Source organism: Channa argus, chromosome 21 (genome assembly GCF_033026475.1).
Source record: "Channa argus isolate prfri chromosome 21, Channa argus male v1.0, whole genome shotgun sequence".
In the NCBI taxonomy this organism is placed as follows: domain Eukaryota; kingdom Metazoa; phylum Chordata; class Actinopteri; order Anabantiformes; family Channidae; genus Channa; species Channa argus.
This window is the reverse complement of record NC_090217.1, coordinates 9,552,578-9,575,263: the sequence shown is the minus strand read 5'-3', so window position 1 is coordinate 9,575,263 and position 22,686 is coordinate 9,552,578. Positions and strand designations below refer to the sequence as shown.

General features: G+C 40.0%; 1 protein-coding gene across 21 annotated transcripts in view; it reads left to right on the top strand.

Moving 5' to 3' along the window:
• Window positions 1–331: 331 nt before the first annotated feature.
• wnk1b (WNK lysine deficient protein kinase 1b) overlaps window positions 332–22,686 on the top strand; it is an 82,813-nt gene continuing 60,458 nt past the window's right edge. For 15 of the 21 annotated variants that reach the window (XM_067489479.1, XM_067489478.1, XM_067489466.1 and 12 more), the window contains exons 1-2: window positions 337–961; window positions 3,437–5,152. In XM_067489479.1, the coding sequence (XP_067345580.1) occupies window positions 4,196–5,152 (957 nt within the window). In that variant the 5' untranslated portion in view covers window positions 337–961; window positions 3,437–4,195. Of the gene's footprint in view, window positions 962–3,436; window positions 5,153–22,686 lie in introns of all 21 variants that reach the window. The other 6 variants (XM_067489487.1, XM_067489485.1, XM_067489486.1 and 3 more) reach the window with 2 other exon arrangements.

The following is a 22,686-nucleotide window of genomic DNA, read 5'->3' as shown; positions in this document are numbered from 1 at the left end:
TATTACTCGTTTATGACTATTTGGAATTAAAATCGGGTAGATACGTGTTTTGTTTTTACATTTTGGGCACTAAACAGGCTATGCCACCCTATGTTAAGTGTGACCCTATCTAAAAAAAAAAAAAGATCCGACCCTGACTATTTGCTGTAGTAGATGTAGTGGAGTAAAAGTCAAATTATTCATAACTAAACGTCCTTAAGTTTAGGTACAGATGTACTTGGACCTCATTGATAGCCACCACTGCATACAAGCATGGTCATCGTTTTATTTTGAAAGAACCCCTTCATTTCCTGTATCACCCGGATTAACAGGGGCTGCGTTGACGCGGCTCCTCAGTGTGAAAGCTCTGCCCGTCGCCTTGTCGAGTCATCGCCAGAGCAGAGCGCAGAGCCGACGGAGAAGCCGCCGCTGTCTGATGGCTGTGGCCGCGGATAACAGCGAATTCAGTGCAGCACACAAGCCGAAGGGGAGCGGGATGGATGTTCGGGCGGTGATGTTGTGGCGTGTTTGAGTGAGGCTGTTGCCTTTTCGGTAGCGTTTGCAGCCGCGGACACAGACAACACGCAGACCGACGGAGAGAAGTCTTACACTACCGCCGCGGCTACCAGCGAGGGAACTTGTGTTGTCTGCCTTGTGGGAGGTGTCCGTCCGTCGGATGTGGCTCACTGCACGTTCCGCTCCCGGCGTCGCCGCTCGGAGCTTTTAAAAGATTAAAAGGGTTGTAGCCAAGTTATGCGTGTGTGGCGTTAAATAGCTTCATTTTTTGGGGGTTTCTCTAACCAACTGTGGCTTTAATGTGACGCACTATACTGACATTTGCGCCGTGTGTCGGAGCGGACCCCCACTGCAGAGGAGTTCAAGGCTTTTTAATCAAGTTTTTTTTTTTTTTTTTTTTTTTTAATTTAAATTTTTTACTTCGGCATTTATACGGGTGCCGTCACAACCAACACGGATGTAACAGGTAACAGTGCATTTGTCTTTACCAAATCTTAGTTCTATACTAACACTGCATCCAAATCGCGAATGGTGGTGTCTTCTTTAGCTGCAGAGGTTCGTTTCGCTGAGTTCCTCAACAGGCAGCAGAAGTGGACCCCCTCCCCTTCCCTCACTGCCCGGCAAGCTGCTTTTGAGTTCAGCTGCAAAGTTCAGGACATTTAGCAAAAGCTTGAACCCTCTTCAGCACACACACAGTAACTTGTGACCCCATGCAACGATAGTTTCTTGAGACTTACAGCTACAGAGGGCACCGCTTTCTTTCCTGGGAGATTGAATTGCCCATTTTTTCCTTCTCCTGTTGTTTCATTAGGTTTTCATGAGCCTAACATAACAAATGGACTTAATTTACCTTAATTGCCTGCATAGCTAGAGAGGCTGATCCTGCTGGTAGCTGAGCCTGACCCTGTGATCATAGTAATGTATACTTACAGTCCCCTGTAAGGAAAAGATGTCGTTAAACCAATGTCAAAAATGACTGATATTATATATTTGAATACAATGTTTACTGCAGCATTAAGTGTATCCACAAGGGGTCATTTAGGATTAATGTTACTCCAAATTATAACAGTCAGCCCCTTAGACAGAGGTTCATGCTGAGAGCTTGCAATGAAATGAAATTGTGACTGAAACACACCCAGCAAACCTCTTTATTGACTAGCACTATTTCATACTTGAGTCATGAGTCTAGTCATTTCCATTGGTGTCATGGTATTGTGTAGTTGGATACCTCCTTTTTATTATTTTAAGTACTTTGCTGTCTGCACCTCCCTAGAAGTTAAGATATCTGACTATTTAAAGGAAAGTACTTCCAGTTATCATTATACAGATAATGAAACAATGTATAAGGCTGCACAGGACAGACTTCTAATTAAAATAGGAGAAACAAGCAGTGGGATTCTACCTGCCTCTGCAGCACTTCATTCACTTACACTCCTTAATTGAGACATAAACAAATGAATGTCTGTTAAAGGGTTTATGCTCTCTATGGGGAAGTTGTCACTACAAGTTTAACATCAATTTAAAAGTTTCAAATGAGCAATAGCATGTGTCATATTTTATGTGCTGCACTAAGAATTTGTCACCTTCTTGTATGAAATGCTCTCACACCATCTGTGTTATAAGAAGTGAGGGTGGTTTGTGCACTTCTCAGTTAGCTGGCACACTGGGCACATGTTTGCCTACTACAAATTTAATCCTTAGTCAAGTGGCCCAGTTCAGTGACTCAAGAAAATGTGACAATTAGTCTGCGTGTTTCCGTGTCATTGTCAGGACAACTTGTTAAAACCTGCCGTTGGTTGTTTTAAACCTGAATGAATGCACTGTGAATCATTTGTTACACAGAAGAACAGCTGTTGTTCCTCTCTGCCAGTGTCACTATCATAACATATTATATAGCATCTGTTGGATGTTCTGTAAGGAAAATTGCAAATTTGCTTTGCATTTCTGTAATACAGCATACCTGTTCGCTGTCTTCAGATATGAGTTTAGTTTCTGTTCTGTGGGCTCCGACTCTTTCTTTCTCTCTCCGAGTGCCCCTCTCTCCTCTGTGTTAAGCAGTTGAATTGCCACGGAGTTGTCTGACCTTGGGGTCAGCCAGACTGTGGTGACTTTGGGCTAAATTTGGAACGTGGAGCAATTAGGCCCTCACTCTACTGCATCACTCTACTGCATTAACTACACAGGGGCATTCGGGATGGAAAGACTGGTGTGGGGATGCACTCGGATCTCTTTCTTGTTAACGAGCTTGAATTGGAGATTAAAGATCCTGCTGGGCTAAACCCGAGTCAAATGTTCACTGATAAATACCAAACCAAGAGTGCAGAAGGTTTTAGTGTGCCTGAAGTCTGGAGTACATGAATAGGCAAATGTGGAATACTTTTAATAGAGACAGCTCTTTAATCAGTCCCTCCAGGATTTTACTGTGGCGGCCTAAAGTACCTGATTTTGCAACAACTTCTTATGCAAAATTCACAGGTAATCAGTATAATTGTTGCTAGCGTGATATCACAGTTTCTGGAGCGACTGATTAATACATTTTAGAATGAGGATCTTAACGTTTTCATTACCTGTTTTACTATTTTATCAACTAAACTGCTCGTGAAACAACCATCGAAAAGAGGAATAGCTCTGTGCTTAGTGACTGGAGGAACTAACAGATTTGTCAATTGGAGACAAAACTGTGGCAGCATTTGGCTGGTGTTCATTTTCCACCCTCTTTATATGACTCATCACTGTTCCCTGGCCAAATGGTGGTGAAAGGTCACAGTATATCACACAGGTTGTATATTCTACAAGCCATTTTTGGCAGGTACCAAGTATCATCTGGGGTCCCTTTAATTTAGTGCGTCATGCAGTGAAATTATATCAAATTTTGTGACATAAAAAGAAAATGTAGTTTATCTTACAGCTTTCTTCCCTCTTTGTTTTTTTTTTCTTTCAGTCACAAGAACAGAAGCAGACCAAGCTGGCTCAGGCTAGGCCAGGCTAGAGCTCTCTAGCCTCCTGACTGGGGTTAAAAGGCCGGCCAGCGGACTCTCCAAAGAGTCCTACCTTTAACGAGCAGAGGACGTTTCATCTTTTTCTTGCAACAATTTAACCAGAGCTCCAAGTCAAACTGACACAAATTGCATTCAAACCATATTTCAGTCCTTGCGAGACCATACTAGTCTTTCTATGTCGTGGTGGTTGCTCTCTGGATGTTGGCAGCAGGATGGATTTGGGCCTTGATTTGATATGTGTCACCTCATTGCAACATTTGCACACACCCTCCTTTGCCTGCCTTTGTTCTTTTCCCTCCCCAATCTTTAAGAGAAAGCCCCTTGGTCTCTTCTGGGGCTTCCCTGAGCCCTGTATGGAAGGACCTTGGAGGAATTGTATGTTACTGTGTTGAAAGTAACAAGTTGACAGTGCTTAGAGGAAGTAGGGTAAATAAGCCTCGATTTGAAAATTACAGAATACAACAAAGAGCGCTACATTCAGTTGATTTGAAATATATATTTTTTTCTTTTTCTTTCTGTAACTCGTCCCTTTTGCTTTTCCTGGAGTTTTACCAAAGTTTGGAGATTTTCATTTAAAATAGAAGCTTGCTGGCTGGGATTTGTGGCAGCATTTAGTTTACAAGTCGGTTTGGTCTGATTACTCACAAAAAGCCTTATTTATATGTACAGAATATCTCTTGTGTCGTCTGAAACTTGGAAGAATGTCTGAAAGCAATAGCAGCAGCAATGAGATGAAATTTATTGCTCCGCCCAACCCTCCTTCCCCTGCCTCTCCCTGTCCTTCACCCCAGACCCCCCATAAAAATGTGAACAACGCTGCCAGTTCAGACTCTCACTTGGTGGAAAAGCTTGTTGAGCAACCTGAGGTCCAACGTCGGCGCCACACGATGGATAGAGACTCAAAAACAGCTGAGCACCGTTTCTTCCGCCGGAGTGTCATTTGTGACTCTAATGCCACAGCTTTGGACCTGCCCAGCAAAGCAGCCGTTCTACTCACCTCCCCTCCTGACTGTGACGGGGCCCCCACCTTCTTCACTCTGCAGCTGCCGGGATCTCGATCTGGGGTACATGGTGCTGAAGGTGGCGAGACTCCAAGAGGTTCCTATTTACAAAGCAAGACCCCCCAGCCTTTACTTGCGCATGATGGGGCAGTTGCAGAGGGACACATAAAAAATGATGAGGAAGATTTATGTGTGGGCAGTATTACGGTTTCTGTTCCCACTAGTAGCAGTGTTGAACATAGTGTAGATGGGGCAGTAAAGGAGCCCAGCCTGGCAGTATTGGATGTTACAGACAAAACATTAGGCCAACAGCCTGACACCACATTGCATTTGAGAGGGTCTGAGTGTGGCCAACACGTGGCAAAAGATGGAAAGGTAATAGAACATGTAGATGATGGACGCGTTAGTAGTCCGACAGAGGAGAAAGAAAGGGAGACAGAGGAGGACAAAGGCCTAGCAAAAGCACGAGCAGAACAGAAAGAAGCAGAGAAACGAGTGCAAGAGGACATAGAGGAGGTGGAGACAAAAGCTGTTGGGACATCGCCAGATGGACGCTTTCTGAAATTTGACATTGAGATTGGAAGAGGGTCCTTTAAGACTGTCTACAAGGGATTGGATACAGAGACTACTGTGGAGGTGGCATGGTGCGAGCTGCAGGTAAGTCCAGATTCCAACTGCTTCCTCACTGTCTGTGTTTTTGTCATCCCTGAGATGTCTGAGGTGTTGAATGTACTGTATTAATAAATGAAAAAATATAAGTCAGTAAAGTTTTTTTGAGGCTGTTAATGTATGTACAGCAATTGTTTGATATATTTATTTATTTTTTGTGACCTTGATGTACTGTTATGAGAATTTTCTGCTTACCCAGTTGCTTTCTTCTCTGAGCTTTCATGAAATGAGATCAGTCCGATTGAGGTTGAGATACTGGTGCAGATTACTTTCCAAGTAAAAATGTATTTGATGCTTCGGCGGTTTTCTTATTGTCTTATTTTAGATAAAGCATCTAGAATGGCAATAGTTCTACCTTGATGCCCAGTAGGCATACTGTAGAGTTCAACACTATGGAAACATTTATATTGAGAGATTTCCTGCTTTCATCTTTTTTTTTTTCTTTTTTTTTTTTTAAAAAGCAGCAACACTGACTTACTGTGGCCTATCGCAGAAGTCTTTTGAGACTGATTTTAGTTTGAATTGGTTTGTTGCTTTGAATTTACTTGGACTCCTGAAGGCAGGTTGCCTTTTTTACTGAAAGTCAATGTGAATGCTTGGTTACACTAGCAGTACAATCAATACTATTATATTTGTTTTCCAAAGATGCCGAACCGTTTTTTTTTTTCCCAATTACCAATTGATTCTCTCAAGGTCAGTCACTGAAGATTTGATTTTCACAAGCTGTCCCTTAATGGTACTTACTACTACTGTTCTTAATTTTTGCTTGACTCTTCATTGTGACAGTTTTGTTACATTGATTTAAACCAGTAGCAGCTAATTGGGCCAAATTTTGTGTTCGTAAAGTGTTAAAACACAGTTGCTAGCTTCAGAGGTTTTCTGCATGTTAACTGGGCTGTCACTATATCTGAGTCACTTTCTTTTCTCTCATGGATTTGTGTTTTTTTTTTTTTTTTTTTTTTTTTTTTTTTATGCTGTAACTCTTCATTTAACTTGCTTTCACTCTATAGTAAAAACGGTTGATTTGTGTGTGAACGGATGCTGTGGTGATTCCGATTACCACTACCACAAATTGCATAAACCAGTATAGAATGAGGACGAGGATGCTGAATAATCAAGGTCTAAATGTTAGTATAAGCTCGTAGGTTTGATTTCCTGATGACTGTGTCAGTTTGATGTGCTGTTACTCAGACATTAGACCCATTTGTTTTATATGTGTAGACTCTAGCATGAATTTTGAAGTCAGCATTATCCTGATGATTAGGGAAGGCAGTGACTAGTGACTTCCTTTTCGAAAGCTCTAGACAGTCCAGGAAATACTGGGTACTGAAAGTGGGTGAGCAGAACTGTTGCATCTCTCACCTACTTTTCCCAGCTATGTTGCCCTTGAACAAGAAAGTTTACTTCCTAGCTGATTCATTATAGCTTCTCTGTGGCCAGTTTAAGATTGGTAGCACAGGGCAACTTCACACCACTTTCACTCCTATTCTATAAAGGTTGACAAAAAGGTATCGATGAGACACAGAGGCAGACAATTCATCACGGATCGCTCTTGCAGCATTATGGGACATTGATGCAGCTTGTGTGTGTTACAGAAAGCGTGAACGAGAAGTGTAAAGATGTTTAATGTGTCTATCTAGCGTGGTAAGATGGGTAACTGAAAGCAAAACAGCGTGTAAAAGTTGGGCAAAGAGATGTCAGAGATGTAGAAATAAGTGTGAGCTGTTCATATGACATTTGGGGCACTGGCTTAGCTGAGGTTTCAGTGGAGGAAGAAAACAATGACATGAACTCATGTGGATTTGCTTGCCCTGGTGAAACGCTTGATACTTTGGCAGTGAAACAAATGTGCAAGATAAAAACAATGTACCTTTTTTATTCAGCAGTCCTTCAGAATGACAAACATTAAGCAGAGAGGGTGACAGAAATAATCTGTTCTATTATTGATTGGTAAATTAACCACAGAACCAGAAATGGTCAAACAAGGTGAGACTGTAGTTTAGTTTTCTTTGTAAATCTGCATGCTTATATTTCTCTGTACAGTTCTTTCCTGAGGGAGTGTGCAGTTGTTTTCCTGTCATCTCCATCACAAGATGCTCCTCGAGTCATTCTGAATCCCAGGAGCTAAAAGGAGCTCCGTCTGATTCCTTGTGTCTAGGAAACGCCAGTTTGTTTATCAAAAAACATCTAGCCTTTGTCGAGCTTTATCTCTTTGTCACACATGGCTCTTTCCTAGGAAACCTGGTGATTCTTGGCCATGTTTTTTGTCAAGGTGGTTTCTTTCAAGGCAGTTTTAGACCCCAGATCGAGTGTAACAAGCTGACATGGCTAATATGTTGCTTTAATATACGCTGGATTACTGGAGTGAACATTATACTGCATGAGTTATGAGGTATTTTTAAAGCTTATGGTGATGAGGCTGAATGTATAAAGACAAATATTTTGCCTGGCACTAATCCACTGTGACTTTGTGTCAAAGATGACTGAGCAACTTCTGACTTGCAGCAGTATGGTGGGAGTAAAGTTACAGATACACACTAAATTCAGACGGCGTCACCATCTCTCACTGGGTGGGCATGGCAGCTGGAGATCTGTGGGATTCAGTATAGTCTGGAACCTGTCGCTTTTTCTGTATGTGCAAATGTTTGTTCATGTGTATGTGGTGTGTGTCCATGCCTTTGACACAATATATATGTGTATGTGTAAGTAAGCTGTGGTTGTTTAATGTCTTGTGTTTGTGTATATGTGTTGCAGAGGAATCTCACAGACAATGGGGGAGTGTGACATCAGGTTTACATTAGGTTATCTTCTGTATCCAGATGAGGAGGTAATGGTGGGTGGATACTTTCTTCAGCAATAGATTGATGAAGAGGCAGAAGGAGTGGAAAGAAACAGGAGGAAGGTCACCCAGTAGCTTATCTTAGTTTGACAGGATAGTAGGTGATGGATGGGTAACAAGAAGCTCATGATTTTCTCCTGGAATAAGGAAATTCCAAGAAAGTTTAAGGTCTATTTTTTCAATGTACTAATATTAAAAAATGCTTCAACAAATGCTAAAGTGTTAGTGGTATGTTTTTAGATAAATGATTTAATGGATTTGAAAGCCTGTGTTGTCTTTTGGGAGTGTCATTTGTCTTGGTAGTAGGCACAAAGCATCAGCGCTGTAGTTTTTTGTGGATCATGAAATGGAGAAGACATTGAAAGTTCGAAATTTATTTATTTATTTTTTAAAGAAACCATCACTGTGGACTATAGTGAAAGTCAGTTTTGGTCTCTGCCTAATATTAAAAGAACTTGAGGAAAGCAGTGATAGTTAAAAACACATACTGTCCATAACTGGAATTGTAAATATTGTAAGTTTGAGTCAGCTAAGAGGTAAGAAAAGAGGAGAAAGTAGAGAGAGAAGCAGGAAGTCTTATAAAAGGTCAGAGATGGGGGGGGTTGTTAAAGGTCAGGAGTTCAGCCTCTTGTGTGAGAGGCAATCTCTGTGAGCCAGACCAGCATTCAGCTGTAAGTAAAACACAAAATTTAAATTTGATGGAGTTAACTAAATGGCAGAACTTTGGGGGGTGAGGAAAATGGCAGTGCGAAGATCAGGAGTTTGGGGAAGAGGGAGGTGAATGTGCAGGGTGATTATTAAGAGAATAAAGAAATGGGGAAACACGAAGGGGTGGAGGGAGAGATACCCGGAAAGAAGGGGGAGGAGGACGGAGACGATGGAAAGGAGCACAGAAACGGAGGACAAAAAAGGAGGCTGTTTGTGTCCATGTGTCCACTGGAACTCAAAGACCTTTGAAACTACTCTTTCTGCAGCAACACAAGGCAGATTAGCCCCCTCCCCACACACACTACAAGTACACACATGCTTTTTGGCTTCAAGGCCTCTCTTTCAATAATAGTCATTCGACCAGTGCCCCAAGTGGGAAACTGACCTCTGTACAGGCCTTACATCAATCCAGATCATTTGTTTGGTTGTTTTATGTGCATTTTATATTACAATTCTATATTTATTTTATATTGTTATATCATTATGATATAAAACAAAATGTATCCTAGTCATTAAGACGGCTTATAAATGTGGCACACAGTGTCCTTTGTTGGTAATAATGACCCAGTTTAACCTAGTTCTGGCCCGATATCTGTCCAGGTGTTGGAGAAACTACAGAAGAAAGGGAGAAAATATCATTTTGGAGGTAGGAAGGCACAAAATCAGGGCAGTAAAAGAAAGAGAGAAGATGTTTATCAAGGTTCTTTATCAGCCCTTAAACTGCTCTGTCCCAAAGGCAGTTACACTGAACAATGGATTCTCTGTTGCAGTTTATCTTAGCAAACTTTAAGAGTTTGCCTCAAGAAATATTAATCTGTATATATTTTTACTAGATTCCGCATAAATAGCTTTTCCAAAAAGTGACATTCGTAACACATTAGGCATACAGCACTCTTTTGCTCAGTTTCCCATTTCAAATGGTGCTGTTGAAGCTGATGAAAATATGCATGTAAATATGCTGGAAATGTCTTATACAAGTACACATGTATAAATAAGAAGTATTTCACTGAAAGCAGTATATCCCCAAATTACTCCAGGGCAGCAGAGCTGAGGTGAAATGGATACTTTCCAGAGGTTCAGATTTCCCTGACAGAAAAGCAAACTGCAGCTGTGTCAAGCCTTCGGCAAAGGCTGGTTTTCACTGCTCATTGATCCTGAAGTTGCTTAGCCACCCGCCAAAATACACACAGACGCATATTAAAAATAGGAGTGAAAACTGTTTGCAGCTTATTTTTTTTTCTTGTGCATATTTTAAATGCTGATTGCACATCTACATGTCATTTCACCAGTTAATTGTCTTTATTAGGAATTAAGATAATACAACTATAAGTCTGTATAGAGTTTGTCTGTGTGCAGTGGGGGGTTTGTGTGTGTGTTTTGTATAGCTAACTTATTCATTTGGCTGGGCCTTGCTGCGGTTGAGCTCAGCTGTTTAATTATAGAAAACTTAAACAGGAAACTTTTTTTTTTTTTTAAACTTGCAGACTGTTTCATGTGTTTTTAAAGTGACAGGCAGATGGGGTTTGTGGTCATTTTTAAGGGAGCAATTTAAGAAGCAATACTAATTGGAACTAGCACTTTCTGTTCTCAGATCGGGATTATATTAGTATTAAAGCTGTTATTTTTGCCTAATAATTCAATCTGTAAAATGGGTGAATGTTGCATCTCTACTTGGATATCAAACAGCCATCATGGCCAAAAAATGTTTGTTTCCTGCCATGTAATATTCTAAAGCGAAGGCTATTCAGGACTACTTTAGGAAAAGGTGAGCGTGCACTTACCACTTATAGATGAACATTTTACAAACAGCATTTTAACAGGTCAGGCTCTTTAGACACACACACATATAAATGCATGCAGCAAAATGTGTATGCAGACACCTCTATGCATCAGTTGGATTTAACAGGAAACTGGAAAATGCTGTGGCCTGAGTTCAGTGTTCATCTCTGAAGTCGCATAATCTGAATATGACACAGGATAGGAAGAGGACACAATGGAAGTCTTTTTCATCAATTTTACTGCTCATTCTCTCTCTGCATTATCCTGTTTGTCTCTCTGTCATATGTCAGTAACCAGGTGTGAGCAACAAAGGAAGGGAGAAAAGCTGGCACTTCCTTATATGCAAGCATCACCATACTTCCTTTTGTGTGTGTCTGTGTTGTTGCAGAAATGTCCCCCTTACACTGAATAGGGCCAAACAATGTCACATTGTGCTGTATTTGTGAGGAGTGCAATAAGTATGAAACCAAATGACAATTTTAAAATAACCTATTTGCAGAGTTACTAAAGCATAGTTTAAAATACTGCATGTAGTCTAGACCTTCCACCCATGGCAGCATTTTATCACCCACACATAAATCTCTCTTGATAGCTTTCAGGCCTTAAATATGTGTGCATAACAGTTTAGTTATGTGTGTGTGTGTGTGTGTGTGAGACCATGTGTGTTCAGTAAAAAATTACTAGCCTTTCTCCCTCCCACTGTCTCTGTGTGTATTTAGAAAAGTGCAGTCTTAAGCTGAGACTTTGTGTTTTTGAATGAGTTTTTGTGCGTTTTTCCAAATCCTAAAGATGCTGAAGTATTTTGAGATTTTCTTCTAAACCAAATCATCCTATAAATGAAAAGAGCTCAGAGGGACTGAAAGCTGCTTCAAAAAATGCTGAGTTTGTGTGTGTGTCTGGGTTTGTGTCACACAAAATATGACTGACTGTTTTTGTATGTATTGGTTGGTCTACTTTGTAGTTATTATAGCATGATTGAATTGAAACCAGGATGTTAATGTGTGTGTTGTTTACTCGTTGAACGGCAGTGAATAATTTGTGTGTGTGTGTTACGGGGTGAATTGAGGACAGTGACTGCGTCAGGCAGATGTTAGATGGCTTGCACAGTGAGACATAATGAAATGTCTCACTCTCTGTTTTTCTCTCACATGTTCTCTGTCTCTTCCTACTGTTCAAGCTTTGCTCTTCCCAGTCACATTCAATCCTCCCTCTCTTTATCCCCTTCATCTATTCCTGCTCTTTTTGTTGTTTTTCTTTTGTTGCCTGCTCTTCTTTCCATTTTTATCACTCCCTCTCTTCCACTTACATCAATCTTGATCTATCCCTGAGATTTAATATGTTAAAAGGAAGACTACCTATTTGCCTGGTTCCTCCTCCCCCACTGCTTACTCATTCATTCCATCATTGATCTTTTTGTAATCTCTACAGTTCGACACTACACTGCTGAAACATAGCCAAAAACTGTATAGTGTGTGTACTAAAACTTTGTTTGAACTCAGATTACTACAACACTATCACTACATTTTATTCAGCTTTTTCCGTAAGAGCTTGAATTTCAATTGCAAAAATACATTCTCAACCCAAATTCAGCAGCCTGATAAAATACAACTGTGCCTCATTATTGAAGAGATTTTTCCTTTTCTATATGTTTTTTTTGTTGTTGTTTTGCTTAGAAGCTGTTAAACAATGCTGACATTGTAAGACTAATCACTTCCTGGAAATCCAGAGCCATGGTTGGCTGACAGCTGCAGATCAGAGGGAAGAGATTGGATCAGGTTATTTTGAACTCAAAATGACAAATCTTCCTTCCCCAGACAGACTTAAACTCTATTGTTACTTTACTATATTACAGTGAGAATGTTACTGTTTTGTTTGAAACCATTAATCAGCATGACCTACAGTGATAAAGTGGGTCCTTGAGGACACTTATTTTCTTTAACAGATAGGAAGCACCAAGTGCTTGCCATATATCAGCTCAGTCCAGCCTCACAGCAGACTGGTTCAAAGTGGTTCTGGTTGAAATAAAACCTTTAGCACATTGATTGCAGGTATTACCTGTAATAAATAAGAAACTAAACAGTTCACTGAACAACATAAAATAAAAATACCACAGTCATACATGGAGAAAGTTGAGATATTGTGAGGAGTGTCTGTTAGATGCAGATAGAAATACAGAAGTGCAGGTTTAATTTAATGTAGTGATATCACCACACTAGTGCCATCATCTGGGCCTTAAGCTGTAGTAATCATGTTGCTCTATTAACAGGCTCTCTCTCTCTAAAAGGCTTTTGAATAATTTTTGAAATGCTAATATAATCTACATTAGATTTAATGGAACCATGACTAACAAACCGGTAAAGCAAGAGTGTGGTGGTATAGTTGCTGACTAAAGGATCCACAAGTGACAGTAGAAATGTTGGATAAACCTCTGCATCTCCTTTAAAAAAAAAAGTGTTACTGAAGTGTGATCTCAGTCTAAAATAGATTTAGTCTCTGTTAACATCTGCATCAGCGTAAAGTGACCTGGGCAACACAAGTAGACTGCTTGCTCTACAACACTGTGTTCCAGTTAGTGTGTATTTTCTCTCTCTGTGTTCCCTTTTGTCTGTGCACTAACAGTGCAAAGGCGATTTTGCTGTGTTTGGGGAGGGGGTAGCTGGCTGGCCTTATTGTAATCCCTCCCAGATTCTCCACATTCCAATGATAAGATGTCATTCCTTACGCTTTACCCTAACCTATTTCTCTGATTGTTTACCCCCTACAGATTTGCATTTCAAGCCTTTATCTGATGTTGCAAGTTCTTTACATATTTGTGCAGTTATTGGAGTTTACCAATCAACTGTAAACTTACTTTACCATTGATCATTGCAAATGTGAAACCTTTTATTAAACTATTATACTGTTAAAGTGATGTGGTAGTGTGTGGTGCAGCACCCACCACCAAGGACTGGTAAGCCAGTTTGAGAGGTACTCAGACATACAGGTAGCCTTAAATGATTCTACTATTGATTTATAAACAAATATATTAGGAAAGATCAAGTGAAATTGTTCAGAAATGGTTCTTGTTTTAAGTTTCCTTTTACGTCACAAAATAGAACCTGAAAAGGGTAAATAAAGAATGAATTGTTGTATTGATGCCCTGTGCAACTGAGCGTGTGTCACTTTGTTGCGCTCTGTCACTCTCTTCTTTTTTTTTTTTTTTAATGTCTCTCCAGCTTCGTCTCGCCTTGTCTGGCTCTGTTTCTCTCTCTCCGCATCCTCCATGACCTTAGCTAAAGCCTCTTGTGGAAAGGAGGATGAGAGCGAGACAGAGGGAGAGAAGAGATGGGATTTTTCTCTCATTTTTTTTTTCTTTCTGTTCTATAAATAGTAGCTGAATGGGACAGTTTCATCTGCTGAGCCATAACTAGAGCAGAATGAGTGGGGACTCTGTGTGTGGCTGCATGTATCAAAGTGGAAGCACGTGTCAGTCTGTTGTGTATGTGTGCATGTTCTGCTGTATATAAAAGTGAAAAAAATGTTACTTTACATAAAACACTTTTTTTTTTTTTTTTAATTTGCTGGTAGCATATCATTTGATGTGAGAATGTTTTCTCTTTAGGAATAATATAATTGCTATGCTGCAAAAGTGAGTTGACTGGATTATTGTGCTCTTGCTTCTTTTTCTTACACTACACATTTGTTTTTGTTTTTTTTGGTACAATAATCTTTTGTAAATCTTATGTAATGGGGAAGGTACACCATCACGATTAGTGTCCCCTAATGATAACAGTGAGGTCGAGATATAATTTTAACATGACTGTGGCTATCCACTTTTTTCCAAGTGAACTGTGTTTTGCTTAATCTAATCATTTGTAAGCTGCCTCATTATAACATCAGGCTAAAGCATATTTTTAGTGACTGAACTCGAATCGTGACTTCACGTGTCTCATCTCATTAATGTCATGAGTTTTAATTGTTCAAAAGTTGGTCAAAGTAGACTTTTAATTTGAAGGGTTACTTTTATGCTCAGTTAGTGAGGAGAGAGTCAGCCTGAGACAATGCTGAGTCAATAGGAATGGGAAAAACGCACACCATCACACAGTATGTGGTCAGTGAGGTAGGAAGTTCTCCTCACCAGATTAGGAGTCGATCCCTCATAAGCCACAGCCTGCATGATGTAACCGCCACAGCGCGAGGTCACATGGATGGTATGCAGTGCTCAGTATGGTTTGAGTTGAATGGGAAAGCCCCTTCTGTCCTTGTAATGCTGTGGTTGGGTGAGAGGATGAACAGCTGCATGATATGCAGCCGTCATCTGCCACAAATCATTTTAATGAGAGATATACTATGATATTCTAAATCACTGTAGACTGTGCCAGCAATATTTCTAGGTATTTCTTTCTGCTTTTAAAGTGCTACATGTTGTGGAAAACAGTAAAAACACTTTCTTTCCATCTGATATGCAGTAATTGTCCTCTTTTCCAAGCTCTGTGTCCAGAGTGGAGCTCCATAAACAGTGTGTGTTAAAGCTAAAGTCACTGAGTTCCCTTAGATGATGAGATTACATATGTCAGATTCAGCTGATACCAGGTTTTATGTTCTGCTAAAGTAGTGTTGCATTTATCAGAGAAATTAGTTTGTGTGAATAGATAAGGCAGGATGTGGGTGGACTCGCATGTTTCATCCCTGCAGCAGTATAGAAATGTCCTTTTAAGGTAAATTTCTTTCCTAACAAAGATATGACACTTAAGTGAAATTTTATTGAGAGAATGTTTCCCTGAGGTTTTGTCCTGTTATTGCAATGTTTCATAAAATATTATTGAAATTAATCTGATCCAGTTCCCCCTCCAACCTTTCCTGCTCACATAAACAGCAACACACACATGCAAATTATAACAAAGTAGGTTTGACACAGAGGTCAGATCTGATTGTTTACTCTTCTCTTTCCTTTGTGTATGCGTGTGCGCGTGTGTGTGTGTGGTGGGTTATGTTGCATCTGTTCATTGTGTCATGGGTAATAAACAGCTCACCTCTGTCAACCTGTTGTTGACTCTAGCTTAGTTACACTGTGAAGAGGGCGGCACACCAGAATCAAGAGAGACACAGATGGAAATAAGAAAGATGGAGGAAATACTGAAGAGACCATGGAAGAAGGAGAGGGAAGAAACCTGTATAGATAAAGAGATGGGTAGAGGTAGCTGCACTTTTGTCTTACCTGTATGGATCGCGACTTATTCTATAGGTCTGTATATTTGCATTTGTGTTTGTGAGAGAAACAGGCAGGAAATGTAGGAAAATCTTAATCGACCCAGGACAAAGAAATGCAGACAATAAAATAATCAGAGAGATAAGTCATGAGGCAAAGTGACATAAACGCAGAGACAAGGTCAGAAAGAGCCCCAGACAATTCAGAGAGGCAGAAAGGGCTGATGAAAAACAAATCAAAAGGAGTGTGATATTCAGAGATAAATGCAGACCGACAGAGAGGGACATAAAAAGAGATGCAGGGAGAGAGAGACAGAGGCAGTTTCAGACAGAGGGAGAGTAAGTGAGGGTGACACAGACAGGGCGAAGAGTGAGACAGACAGTTAATGGGGAGCTTTAGAAGGTAATGGACTGTAGATCCCCTGTGGCCTGATGGTAGTCCCATTCAACCTGTGTACTTTAGGCATTGTCTGCTCCATTGTATATTCAATATCCAGATGCTCCCAAGCCCCAGGGCGTTTGAGTACCGAGCAGCTCACACAGCCATCTAGAGTAGTGCTGCAGCAGAGCTTCTACTTGTAGCAGAATCAGTTGACATGGAAGGTTGAATTTCTATGTTGAACTAAACACATTTATTTCTAAAAACAGCAAAAAACAGAACTTGAATTAACGTGGACATCACTCTACAAAACCACACTAAATGGCAAAAAACCTGGTGTGCCTTACCATCTTGAAAGTGGCAGACTGTGCCTCTGTGTTCATCTGCCAGCTTGTGTGTTTGAGGTGTGGGTGGCCATGCATGCATAGCCATGTGTCTTTGTTTGCACAAGAACAGGTTAAGATGTCGATTTTTCATTGGATGCTGACCCAAAGTGGCTTGTGTCTTTCATGATCATATCCTGAATCCATGTTCAATAAATACACAAGGGGTTATTTTTATTGACTATTTATAGTAACCAGTAAGAGGACAAGTAGATTAACATTTGTCAAGTTGGACAGTTTAATTTTCAATAGTGTCAGCAACACAGTAACAGTGCTTGGTGTTTTGGATATCTTGCCAGAGATATAAAGAGCAAGAGAAGGTGTCAAACGAGGAGATGCATGCTGCACTGGTGTGTGTGTGTGTGTGTGTGTGTGTGTGTGTGTGTGTGTGTAATAAGCGTGAAAAACATATAGAGGCGCCTAAATGTTGCATGATTGCAGTTTAAGTTGCAGGTGGTATCAAACCAAACCACAGTCTACAGCACATCCGCACTCTGGTTACTGCAAGAGCACACAGATGCTTTGCACGGTGCTATTTCTGTAAGTTAAGAAGCATATTTCAGATATTGTGGTCACCCACTAGTTATATTCTACCTGAGTGTAAGTTATAAGAGTATTAGCTCCACTTAAAGCTTTAACCTTTTGTTATTTTGATCATTATTTTTTGCAACATTTATTCTTGGCGGATTTTAATGTGGGTTTTATAGTAAACAATATTATTCCTGTCAGAGTGGAAACAGATCTCTACAAAGTAATCTAAATTTATTTAAAATATAAACCAGAAAATAACAGAACATGTTGACACTGTGAATCCTCTTGACTCCAGACTGAAGAAACTACATTGGATGAGTTGGAATGACTCAACTTTCAGGTAACCAAATGTGGATGTTTGAAACCCTTTACTGACATCATTTAGAGGAGTCATTGGTGTCTTGGTGGTCTCTCTCTTCAGTTCTTTCTTGCACAGCTATGCGGTTTTTGAGGGCGGCCTGCTCTCGGCAGATTTACACCTGTTTTCCAGCACATTTTAGGATTTAAATCTCAAATCTTTAGAGGGCTTCCTTTTTGTTGAAACAGCAAATCTGCTGAATGCAGTGCTGAGGAATGTCCTTAATTAGCCCAAACATTAGCTCTGTTTCCAGCTTGAAGTGGTCAAGCGGAACAGTGACAAGAAGTACACTTAAAAAAAAAAAAGAAAAGGGGGGGGGGGGGGGAATGCTGGTGGGGAGTTGCAGACAGTAGAGAGATGGACAGGAAATGGAAGGACCGAGAACTAGTAAAATGTACTGTCTGGGGAAAGTGACTTATTTACACTTATTTCTCTGTCTGACTTTAGGCAGCCCTCGTTTTAAAAACGAGGCAGCATCTCCACGTTAACCTGTCACTCAGCTGCGTGCTCGCGTCTCCAGCCTTTTCTTATGCACATGCACGGTTGGAGAAGGCCAATTAGAAACCTGGTTACGTGTATAAATAACAAAGAAATCTCAGTTTACCTGAAGAAATCCCTGATTTTGAAACCCAGCTTTATATGAAAGTTAGGAAATCAGCTTTCCTGAGAGAGGTAAATGTAACCTGGTTATTTAAACACATGTTGTGTGTAAACACACTGCAGCTAGCACCTGTCTGTCTGTCCGCAGCACCTCTAGCATTGATGCTTTTGTGGAAAAATGGATGTATTTGTGTGTTAATTTGTAAACACATCAAGCTTATCTCTCTTTCAGCACAGATTACTGAGAAATCCATTTGAGTGCATTGGTCAAATATTGGGCAATGTGTCGGTTGGTGTGTGTGTGTGTGTGTGTGTGTGTGCGCACGCTTGGGAGTGAGAATGAACAAAATAACTGTTCACCACAGGAATTGTCATCATTCCAGTTAAAATGTGATCATAACTTCTGCTCTCATCCACTATGTCCCAACATGTTTTGTGATTGTTTGATTATTTTTATCAGCCAAACACATCTCTGGTCTGAGGTTTATTTATTTCCAAATATCTCTAGGTGTGTTTGATTTCCGATGAACACTCATCTCAAATCCCTTGAATCCCTTGAGGGAATCGCAATGTGGCGATTGCGACAAATAATTTGGCCAAATCATTGTAAATTCTGTGCAACCTTGACATTTTAAACATCATAAAACATTTAGGCCGTAACAATCACAAAAGCATCAGCAAAATCTTGGAGGGATGGATTCATTTATGATCCCTTTCGTCTTTTGTCCTAATCAAAATAAGGGTTGTCTTGTTAAGGGATGTTTGTTTTTTTTGTTAGTTTTTTTCCCCGGCAAAAACAGATTCCAAAGGAACCTATTTCTGCTTCATTAACAAAACAGAATAGCGTTATAATTATATAAAATCACGCACGCACGCACGCACACACGCACACAAAATGACATCCACAGCTTGCTTTTGGTAAAGGCTTTTGGCAAGCATTGGCTCAGTTTGTTTGCCAACAGGGAGCCAACTGTGAGGGGTAAGATGGTTCAAAAGACAAATGCTGCATGAATGGGTGTGTTCATGTGATGTGTTAAAGTGCCTTTAATACATGTACCATTTAGTTTTATGCTACCTTTAACTGCTGAAGGACTTCACTAAAATCATTTTAAGGCCGATATAAAACTTCAAACCCTTTGCAAACCCTTTTAAATTAGGTTTTTAGAGGGATTTGTGATAAAGAGATGTGCAGATAAGGACATGTTGCTATTAAAATATTTGATCCCCAAGGAAAATCACTTGGTAAAATGTCTAGATTTCACACTTTAAGACAAGTTAATCAAACTAGGTAAAAAATGTGGGATAGAACAAAAACATTAAGGACATTTCATTTCATTAGTTTAATGCTTGATTCAATCAGGCAGGTTCTACTAATGAAATTCCATTTCTAAAATACAGGAACTTGTAATCTTATGATCAGACAATGTTTTTTCGCTGACTCAACCCTGAGACGGTACCTACATAATGCACACCGACGAGCCACAACATTAATACCGCCTGGTGTTTTGAATGTTGTAGCTGATTGCTATAAACCTGTCTTGAGGGGGAAATAAATGCAGTTCTCAGGAAGATGAAGTTTTTTTCTGTCGCCATGTCTCTTCTGTTTTTCTGCACTTTCTATATTTTTTCTTCTCTAATTTTTGGTTACCCATCCATCCTCCAGATGACTGCAGTTCGACCCTGGTATTTTCTCAGTCTGGTGCACAATCATTCAGCCATCTCTTTATTCCTCTCCAACTTTTCAGTCACTCTGTTGCTTTCTCCTGTGTGCTGCTCTAACCGATTCTTTCTGCTCATGTGTCTTGTTCTTATCCTAAATCATTCGCTATGTTTCTCAAAATCTACTCTCCATTATGCTGTTTGTCTCTGAACTTGTCTTCCTCACTGCCATATTTTTGCTCTTCCCTCTCCATCTATAAATAGCAGTCTCGTGGGCTGGAGGTGTTAGCAACTGCAGCGCATGATTCATATTTTCAGCTCTGCCTTTATTTACCTTCACTATTCTCCTCGCCAGACTCTTCTCTCTTCGCTCCTCTCTTCTCTTCTCAAGGAATTTGAATCATATTTAAAATTACTTTCACCCCAATAAACTCTGTCTGTAGGAATGTGCCCCCTGAAAAGGGAACAATCACTACATCCATTCATCATGCAGTCTTCTTTTTAGTTCCCACATAACCTCCAACACTGAATGCATGAATGAAGCACAAATCAATAAATGAAACTTAAAAACTGAGAAGAAGAGCGATAGACGTATCCTAGCACTCCTTCAGTGACATACTTGCTGTATGTCACACAGCAGACCTATTATTGTTTCTGGGTTTTTTTTAGACTTTAACCACAAACTATAACATATCCTGAGTGGTACATGACATTAGTGTGATTAAAAGCTGTCACCTACAATTGAGGAATTATTGTTGATTTTATCCTTTTGTGCCACAAACATTTGTTGGCTGCTGAATTTTCCTCTTAGTTTGCATTTGCAGTGAGGACTGCCTGATTTCATGGGCCATTTACTATAGTACATTTTCAAAATAACAGATATATAGATAAATACAGATGGCTTTTGCAGGGACTCTGCAGTAAATACTGGAGGATATAAACACTCACGTTGCTTGCACATATGCACCCATTCATGTAAATGCACTTAAAAAAAATAAAAATAAAAAAATCTATGCAAACAGAATTTTGTAAATGCATGTGCAGCCCTCTACATCAATGCATCCACACGCTGACACGAACATGCACACAAGGATTGAGTCTTTTGAGTAGAAGGGTCTGAGGTCAGAATGAGGGTGGGGGCTGGGTCACTGCAAAGGTCTATTTGGGGAAACCCTCTGAATGATGATAGATTAACAGAGACAGATAGAAGAAAGAAGACAATAAAGAGTGGAAAACTCAACAAACACGTGAGTCATATCTGATGTGAAGTATTGACTGATGGAGCACGGACGCACGCACAGTCATGCCAATCCGTCTCCAGTTTTTCTTTGTCACTGTTTGGAATCATGGCGTGGATGGTTTGGTTTTCAGTAAGAAAGCATTGGTATTGATTCTACTGCTGAGTTAATAAGTATTAGCTTCCGCTTTGAAAGAAAAGCCACCATTATTTAGAAGCTCTGTTAAAATAGTTTTTCATTTTGATGCTGTGTCTGATAGCTTATTCTTCAGTTTTCCAGCGTTGTCTTAGTTTAACGTCACCATTACTTCCCAAAGCATTCACAATGTATTAGAAAGAAGCTGCCTGAACTTTTTCCTTCAGTAGCCGCACCAGTATACAGTAGCTGTGCCACAGTTAACATTAATGAGTAGTAAAGGAGTATTTTCACACCATCAATAATACACACTATACTACATAACTTTAGAGTAAAACATCTCCACTACCTGCTGAAAGTGCAATTGGTCATTAAGGTCTGGCTGTGCATTGTAGCTGTTCTACGTTCTATACGTGGATTTATCTATTTCTATTACCTTTGACTTTAAGCTTGTTGTCTTAGTAAGATCATTACCACGGTAGTTATTGGCAGCTGTTGTTTCTACAGTAGATTCCTTATTTGGTAGATAAACACACAGTACAGTGTGTACAGTAACAGACAGGTGCAGTCGTGCAGTGCAAGTTCTGGATTTCCGCGTTAATTGAAAACTGTCTTCGGGGTAGTGCTGTTTATTGATATATATTTAGATAATGACCGTTTACTGTAGAGAGTCTCCAAGCTGTCAGTGAACTATGTCAGTGCACAGAAGCAGCAGTGTGACTGGCAAAGATTTATGAAAATCGATTTAGTTTAAAATCAAAACTATTGCCAACATTTGATCATCAAGACATTTGATTCTTTATGGAGTTACTAAAATAAGCTTTTGGAAGTAAATTCTGTATAGTATTTGAGAACAAGCCTTTCTGAATATGCAACATTTCTTGTTTGTAACCTGTAGGATAGGGTAATTTGTTGGGTTTAGACAGGCAAGTAGGTCTAGTTATAAGTTTGATTCCCTGTGCCCATGATTAAAGTAAGCGCCTTTTGAAGTGAGACCGATTTGTGAGCTTTGGAAAATAAATAGCTCTGCTCTGGCATAATATTTCCATAACTCCAAGTGAAAGAGTGTTCAACAGAGTTACTGTGTCACAAAATAACAGCAAGATTGTGTGCGGTTTTCATGTTTTTCAGAGAAATTAATGATTTACCCTGCACGTCCAACCACAACATTCGTATACCGATGCTGCTGTGTGTGTTGGCACAGCACTCGGTATGGACAGGTGTGGGAGGCCTTTTGAAGTTGTGGTACTGAAGGATCATGTCATAGAACAGTCGTTCCGGTCTTCTCTTTTGGGCTTTGCACCTGAATGAATCTGAATCCCTGCCAGTCATCACATAAAGTGTCCCTATTTGAACAGGCGGCCAGTTTTGGTGAAGCTGGTTTATCAGAAACCAGACGTATTCATTAATGTGGCCTCCTGCTGTAGAGCAGCACATCCTTCAGCTCTGCACCTACATACACGTATATGATGTGTGCACTTGAGCTTGTACTGTAAGTCTTCCTCTTATTCTGTTACTCCCTGACACTATTTTACCTTCTTCTTCTCTCTTCAATCCTGTTTTTCTGACCTCTCATAAACCTTCAGCAACGTGATGTAACTTGTTTGTGTATGTGTACATGTTTTCTTGTGTGTTTTTATCTTTGCCAGAAAGCCTAGTAGAGGCATTGTGCTTGACATTTCCCCCTCTATTTTTCATGCTCCTCTTTGTCTCTCTTAAGTCTTGT